Raw genomic sequence first — 8,856 nt, 5'->3', positions numbered from 1 at the left:
AAAATGCAATGAACTACAGTACCTTCTTCAATGACTTATTCTGAGGATTAAGCGGAGAAAAAAAAAGAAAATGCACAAAAAGTATTTATGCAGTGCCTCGCATAAAATAACTGCTCACTAAATGTTAGTTACTATTATTATTGCAACTATAAGAGAAAAGGAAGAATTGAGAATGATTCCCAAATAGTTCTTGAATCTGGCCTGCCTCTGCTTTTCAATCTTACAACCAACGTTTAGAACAGTGATTCTCAAAGTGTGGCCCCAGACCACCAGCAGCAGCATCACCTGGGAACTTTCAGAAATGCAATTTCTTGGGCCCCACAAAAGACAAAACGCTAGGGATGGGGCCCAAGAATTTGTATTTTAACAAACCCTTCGAGGTGATTCTGATATATGCTCAAATATGAGACCAGATGGTTTAAATATTCATTATCTCCAGTCAGCGCTCTTACAACAGTTCTATCAGCATCTTCTCCTTAAATTCATCATTTAGAGACCAACCTCCCAAAGCATTCTACTCCCTAAATCCACCTCTAACTTTTATGAAATATTGGACAAGTTTGAGACTCAGTTTCCATATATGAAAAAGAAACATTAACACATGACACAAAGCATGTAAAATAAAATAGCTCCGTAAAGGAAGGTTTACTATTATTATTTTTATCCCTACTATTTCATGTGGTTCTCATAACATAAAAATACTACTATTGTCAGAAATTAACTCACTTAGTTAAGGCTACCCAATTTAATAAGAGAACCAACTTAATACAAATCTCCAGATTCCAAATTCCGGTTCTTTTCATTAAAACAGGATGTTTCTATAATATCAAAAGCATTTATTTCAAAATAAAAAAAAAATTACATTTCAGTATTGTCTAATTTCACATACTATTTGAATAAATGAAAATCATACTCTTCAGAAGTGGACAGGTGAAGTTACATGGAAACTTTTTCAATGAGGTCTTTCAGTAAAAAATAAGTATATCCACCTGTATCTGAACTTGAATATTTATACTAAGTTTAGAAAGAGTTGAAATGAAAAAGCAATCCCTTTATTTTTAAGTTTTATTTTATCATCTTTATCAAACACACATCAGAAAGCATATCAACAGTGCATCTTATAAGTCAGTTTACAGCAAAACTGAACAAGGCAATTGTGTTTACAGAAAAAGTGTCCAGCCAAAAACTATACATAACACAATTAATTGAAATGCAGTGTTCATACTTTTTAGATATATAGGAAAGTGGTAAATAAAAGTTCTTTACTATTTAGCAAGAAAAAAAAAAGCAAGTTTAAAAGACTTGAATGGAAACCAGAAATTTAGGGATTTGAGAAAAAAATCTTGGTATTGACACACATCTACATTTATAGTTTCACTTAGTAATTAAAAAAATCAAAGTCACAAACATTAAGACATCACCAAGAACAAAGAACCATAGTGCCAAGAAATGCCAAGACCAATATGCTATTGAAACAACTGGTAGAAATGTTACAGCTATTCACTAGGTATTTTTAATATTCTTGTAGTTCTGAGGTGAAGGTAAACCAACAGGAGAGAATACTCCTTATAACTGGCTTTGGTTTAAGTGATCTTTCACATTTTTTCCCAACCATACCTTCTTAACAAAGCATAGCAATTATGTATTATTGAGACAAATAGTAGGGTTTTAATATTCACAATCAACCCCCTCCAGTGATGATACTGGAGGTCATATACTGTTAACACTTATTGATCATAACTGGATTTTTTAAAGAGTGATCAAAAGGTAGCAACGATGGAGCCCTATTGGGGGAAATCTCTTCTACCCCAGCTATGACACTGTTTAGAGGTAAAGGAATGTTAAGTTATTTAAGATTTTTTAAAAAAAGAATTATGAATGAATAAATCCTTCAGGAAAAGGTATGACAGCTTTACCCTCTGCAAAGTAAATATTCTACAGAGTGGGAGCTTAACTTTTTCTTGCTATAATAAATAAACTACTTACTTCCATAAGGTGCTATAACTTGGCAGCAAGTGCATACTGATGCCACCTACTAAACCCAATATGCAAAAGAAATATGAAGATGGCCAATTCCCAGTTTCTTTCTGACCCCTGATCTGCAGGAGTATGTATACCAAATTTGATGTATACCAAATATACAAAAGCTGAAATTCAAATATTTATTTTTTAAAATTAGGCCAAACTGAATTATGAGGATTTAATATGGTTTCATAAGCTTTTACAATAATTTTCTGGATGGAACAATAAAAGGGGATGTATAGGAAAGGCAATATTTCTATGCTACAGGTACCAAACCTGGATTTCAAAACACAAATGATCATTTTTAGAGCATTAAAAATATGAAAGACTGTTAATATGAGTAAGGAAGGAAGTCATTTTTCCCCCCTCATCTATTTTTATCATCCTTTTCTTCTTTACTCTTAACTTTGGCAGGCTTCTAACAACACTTGCTAAAAAAAAAAATAATACAGCTATTAATTCAAATAACTGAAGAGATTTCAGGCCCATATACGTGTAATTTTAAAATGGTTCAATACATTTGCTTTTACACACTCACTTTCCTGTTATTAGATATTATAAGGAGAGATAGCCCAGAAGGGAAGGCAGTTCCAACCTGGGATAAAAAAGTAAACTACAAGTAATTCTCTTGCTGACAACCAAGAACTTATGTAGTAAGCAGCTCTGATTCTTACATAAGGGTTTTCCAAAAAGAAACAAACAAAAAAATAATTCCAGTTGCTTTTTTTCAGAATATTATTTTTGTTATGCAAGGTAACATACCAAAATAAGCTCTCTTCTGCACAGAGATTAATGGTCACAGAGTAAATAAGACAGAAAGTTTTCCTTTGCCTTTAAATGAAAGTAGTAAAATAACATGAACCCAGGTCATAAAACATACAAAACAGCCATCAGTTTTCTTCAGGTTTACTGTGACAGGTACCCTATTTAATAAGTAGTAACACTCAGGCAAAAACATTTGGTAAGTTTCCCATGAATTCCAGCATTTATGACACAATTCAAGACACAACTGCCATGATGATGATAACTCTGAAAAGCGCAAATAAAGCAAATTTAAAACATTAATCCTCAAAGCAGACCAAGAAATAACAAAGGTTCTGAGCTATAGGAAAATGAATAAAAACTTTATCAGGAGTACAAATGTTGTGCAAACTATTTTGTATCTCACATCCTGAAGATCACCTTAATCACCATCTGCAAAATATACACTCTCCTAAATGCTCTCTGGTTTACAGATATTTGCTTTACAGCCCATTCCACTATAAAATCACAGTAAAAAAACATACAATTTTTTACCTTCTTCTTAATTATCCATAGTTCTTGTCAATTACATGCCACTGTGTGAATTTAGTGGTCATCATATAGTTTAAAAATAGTGAAAAACAATTTGGGGGAGGTGGCTAGGATAATAAACATGATTTATCCTGTGGTATCAGGTAAAAGAAACAAACCAAAAACAAAACAAAATAAAATCTTTAAAACTCTGGGTAATTAAAAAACTAAGGTTGGGTCATGGTGGCTCAGCAGGCAGAATTTTCACCTGTCATGCAGAGAACTGAGTCCGATTCCTGGTGCTCGCCCATGCAAAAAAAGACCAAAAACTAAAATATCCATGGTTCCCCTACAATTAAGAAAATTTAACTCATTCAAATACACCATAAAAGGTTCACACAAGTTCCCTATTAAGGATTTAACATTTTTATACTCATTAAGAAGGCTAATAAATAATAGTTTGAAAAATTACCATTTTAAAATAAAGGTAATTTATTGAGCACCTTAAGAGGAAATGGAAATTTGTATGACCATACTTAACAAGAAATAAATAGATTATATTAGAGTTAGCATAAATAATATTTGAGGAAGTAACCTGATGCTAAAAATGGAATTAGATCCAAGAAAGAATTAGATTCTGCCAGATAACTCTGGCTTTCCATCATATGTAATAATGGGAAAAGGTCAAATAAGAACAGTTTTATACACACACACAAAAGTGAACCAAGGACATTTTGGACTTTCATATTACTTGACTCAATCCAAAAGTTATTCCAAGGAAAAGGCAGAGGTGCAATTATCACCATCTGGGAAGCTTCCACCCAAATGAGTTTATGTATTTTCCAATAAACACAAGGCACTTTCTTAAATCTCTGACTCTCTATACGGCGACCAGACTAAAAGTCATGATACAATTTCATCTGTACCCTAATCTGAATAAAGCCACCTAGTATTGTACCCTTGCATAAGATTCTAGGTAAAATATGTGGTAACTAGGGTCTCCCCTACTCTCATACACAGTAACTATGTTATTATGATTATTATAATTTCCTATGGTACTTATTTCCATTAAATTAATTATAAAAAGCAAAAATGCCATGCTGTCAAATATAAATGATAGTAGAAATTATGGAAGACATGCCTAATTTAAAAGCTCTAAGGATAAAAATGATGACAAAACTTTAGTTACGTACATTAGATGCACTGCAACTCAAATGAACCATGAAATAGTATTCTCTGCGATAAGTGCTATAATTCTGCCTATAATTTATTCCAGAAAGTAACTGATGCCCTTACCAGGGTGAAAGCCCAGTGTGGTAAGGCAGAAACAAACCTTATGCCCATAGTTTCTCTTTCTCTTCCTCAACATGGTAGCACTATTTCTGACAGCACTCCTTGTAGTATTTTTGCTCAACAGTTACAATATAAGTACAAGTAACAAGAATCTAGAAGGCAAGTTAACTAAGAATTCAGACTTTTTTCTTAACATATCAGCACTCTTGCAGCTGGAGTAGCAAAAAGGCAATCCTTGTCTCAGTAAGAACACAAAGATGAGTAAAACTACATTCATGGTTTTGTTCTCAAAACAGCCTTGGTTTTAACTCAAGGCATATAGCAGGGAGGGAATTTCTCTAAACAGAGCTGCTATATTGATGGCCACAAAACAGGGAAGTCATCGGTGGTAAAAGCTGCAGATCTCTCACTGGCAAAGGTTAATTTTTTTTCTTATTCCTTTACAATGCAGCCAATAGTTACTTTTAGATACTGCTATCTCTTACTGAGGTGTACAAATTTAACTACAATTGTCCTTCCCCTTTAAATATAGTACTAAAGTTTTGAAAGTAACTGGCTGGCCATCTTCTGTTCATATGATATTCCAAAGAGCCAAAGATTTCCTACAGAATAATCAATTTATGTGCCTTTCTTCAGGCAAAATGTGCCACTGCAAAATATCATGGAACAATAAAGAATAAATTGGAAAGGTAAGAGGGAAGGAAGCACAATAAGAATTTAGAAAAGAAAAACTACCTGAGATAAAATTTGCCCAAATGGGTAGGGATTATGTGACATGAACCCTCACTTTTTTACCCTGCTTCTGAAAAAGAAAATTTCTAAGTTTTCAATAACTTCAAGGGATCAAAATCTGCCTATATATTTCCTCTTAAAAGAACCATGAAAACTGCATTTCTTGTTAATATTTGGTTCAGATTTTAAAAAGATTATGATTTAACTTCTGATTATATCAGAATACGGAAGGAGAATCTGCAAACGTCATCTTTGGTAATAATGGGCTAAGAGCTATAAAATGGCAATTAAATCATAGGAGGCATGTTTCTTCATTTCTGTGGCTTCAATATAAAATATTCATTTCAATGCATGTTTACTGAAACTCATCAACTATTCCCTCAACTCTCCTAAAACCTAGCTAACATTTTTGTTATAAAATCCTACAATATTAAATACTACATATATGTATGAATCTATCAGCAATAAGATGATCAAAGAATGCTGTGAAGTTCAGCATCAAAATGTTAGCAGCATACTGTACCAGAAGCTTAGAAGCATACCTGCAGTTTTAATTCTAAGGATTGGGGGGACAGGGAGGAAAGAATGAGAAAGGTGCATGTACTAACCTAGAATACTTGCCCTTCAGAAGAAATCGTTCGTACTCTTGTTTTCATCGGTATGTATGTAAGTACCTGGTGTTTCTATCACCATGGAAGCTACTAAACATACAAACATTTATTGTTTCAGGAAAGTTTAAGTCCCCAAATAGTGGGTCTACTCTCATGAATTTTATTCTGGGAACAAAATCAAATAACCAATCTCAAAAAGAACTCAAATTAATAATTCTTCCTTCTAAGGGCACATATGGGAGCTTACTATAAATTTTCCCTTGAAGACCATGTCACAAGGCCTTTGGCAGTTCATAAATAAACCTCCTTATATCAAATTTGGCTTTCTAATAACTATTAAGGGAGAGTCCTGAATAACTGTAAATAAATGAAATGGCAAAACAGTGATTGTTGGAGTAAGGTAAAATAATTCATCCTCTAAAGTGTAAATTCTACTTGGACTGTCAGGAATCTGCACGGCACACACAAGAAAAGATTACATGAGGAGGCTCCCAACAGGGAAAGATATAAAAGACTTTTTCTTTACAAAAATAAAATAAAAATTTCATTCAGATGAGGAAATAAGAAAACATTCATAATCTTTATACAACTCATCTTTTGTGTTTTTATGTATAATCAGTGCTTTATAAAGGTGTCCTAATTTTTATACTTTTAAACGCAATCTACCATGAAGTGAAAGAAATTCACACATCATCAACCTGTATTCCTCCACTCAGAGATGCATTAGATTGCTCTGAATCCTTTTAAGACTTCTTTGAGTTTCCTTTACTTTCTGATTCCACTTCTTTATATCTACAACTTTTTCTAAACTTCCTTGTTGTCAAAAGCCAGGCCCTGGGATGCTGTTCCTCTAGCTTTCAGAGTGAAAGAATCCTCGATCATTCATCCTCTTTGCCTATTTTTCTTCTTTTCCCTTCAAGGTACATTCAATTCTTTCTTTTTGACCCACTTCAATTTTCCTGCATAGTAGGTAGAACCATATTTCAAGAAATCTTATAATGAGATCATAAGAGATTAAAAAAAAGTAGGGCTAATACAGGGTTTAAAGTAAACTGAAGGATGGTGACAATTTACATGTAGCAAAACTTTTTCATTGTTTTTCAGTTTCTCTTTAAGAGAATTTCAATATGACCCCCAAACAGTCTAAACTCCAGTTTGTTCCTAGCCTCTCAGGAATGAACTTTGTCATTTACATTTTATCAGACAGGCTGATTCTCAGAAAACATATTCTAAATCTTATAGATATGAAACAGGTAAGGGAAAAATGGGTGTAGACTGTTTTAACCCACAAAACTCACACTATAAAATAGGCTGACTCAAATTTTCTCTAATCTCTCACACCCACACACTGATTCAAGCATACATACTAGACATAAAAATTGTGCAAGATCAAGCATCAGCTTTCTATTTTAAAAGCCTTAATTAAAAAAAAATGTTGATAGGCTCACTGCAGTTTTGTTAAAGGAATATTCAGGACTACAGTACTTCTTTTTAAAAAATTCACAATTCAGTGTTAAGAACACAGTAGGTAATTGTTGCTTTTCAGTTACTTAACATCGCTGAGAGCATCCAGTGCCAACTATGAATATCAATAAGCAAAGAACCACCTGACAACACAAATAATCTTTAAGTGTGTCACCAGCCCTAATAAATTTGTTAAAAATATTCACTTTGACATGATATTATTCATCCTTGCTTCATGATCACATGAAATAATTATATCTATTTAGGTTACATACTGAAGAGCAGCACCTGCCCTACTGCACAAAAAAACACTGCCCAAATAGATGCTCTAAAGGCCCTCAATGTATAGCTGAGAAGTGTCCTACTCAATGCCAAATGTCTGCAATGCAGTCCCTGTTTGGGTAATGGCTGCAAATTAGGAGGATTAAATAAATGAATAAACTACCCTCTTAAAATGGTAACCAGGTACGGCTGCATTCAGATATGGAATACAATAACCCAGGAAATGGAAGAGAAGAAACAGGAAATAGTCCTTAGGTTACTGATTAAAGCAAGGTTTGATATAGATATCCCCTCTTGTAGGCACTCAGTGGGTAGAATGTAGCCACAACAAACTTCCCATCAAACATCCTTCCAGTCAGTAATTTCTGAGCAGCTTTGGAATCACCAGCATTTGCATACTCGACAAAGACCTAAAAAAGGACAGAGAAAATAATTTCATTTTCAGCAAGATCATTTTAGACCAGTGCTTCTACAATTCTAATGTGCATAGTCATTTGGCGATTTTGTTAAAATAAAGATTCTGTTTAATAGGTCTAAAGTGTGGCCATAGATGTGAAATGTTTTACATTTCTAACCAATCTCCCAAGTGATGTTGCTGGTCCATGGATTGCACTTTTGAGTCACAAGATTTAGAATACTTCTGTTCAGAAGATTAGATCTTCTGTTTAAATCTCTGTTCAATTCTGAGAAAATCCATCAAAGACAAGTTGAATGAAAAATGTATAACTTCTTGCCAAATTCTTACAGGGGTGCTGAAAACTATTAGTCACTTGCCAATGACAGGTTTGAACAGCCCAGAGAGCAACTGCATTTCACTGATACTAACAAGATAATCTATACTTCTAACAGCGGAAGAAGAAAAAAACACTAGGAAAAGCCACTGGAAATTATCCCTATTTAAAGATTTGTAGAAGCCATAAATATAACTGCCATAAGAAAGAAGTTAAAAACAAGGTAATTTTCTTTTCCAAAGCATCTGAACTCCTCAGGTAGGTTGGTAGAGATATGGCATAATAATTTATAAGTTCTATTTATTGACCTAAAGCAACAGTTAAAAGGAGGTGGGGGGGAAAAAAAGAGGTGAAATTATTTGAAATGTCTTGTCCTTAGTTATCTTGCAAATTGATGAACCAGGCAAAGAACTGCCTCTCCCTCCTCAACGTATGCTTTCCTCATTTTA

At 33.6% G+C, this 8,856-nt stretch overlaps 1 protein-coding gene across 1 annotated transcript in view; it reads right to left on the bottom strand.

Annotated features, from left to right (window-relative positions):
- Positions 1-905: 905 nt before the first annotated feature.
- Positions 906-8,856, bottom strand: part of UHMK1 (U2AF homology motif kinase 1) — a 28,957-nt gene continuing 21,006 nt past the window's right edge. The window contains exon 8 of the mRNA XM_077156722.1: positions 906-8,086. Coding sequence (XP_077012837.1) covers positions 7,940-8,086 — 147 coding nt within the window. The 3' untranslated portion in view covers positions 906-7,939. The remainder of the gene's footprint in view (positions 8,087-8,856) is intronic.

This window comes from Tamandua tetradactyla, chromosome 4 (genome assembly GCF_023851605.1).
Source record: "Tamandua tetradactyla isolate mTamTet1 chromosome 4, mTamTet1.pri, whole genome shotgun sequence".
Taxonomy (NCBI): domain Eukaryota; kingdom Metazoa; phylum Chordata; class Mammalia; order Pilosa; family Myrmecophagidae; genus Tamandua; species Tamandua tetradactyla.
The sequence above is the reverse complement of the archived record's forward strand: the minus strand, read 5'-3'. Positions and strand labels throughout refer to the sequence as shown.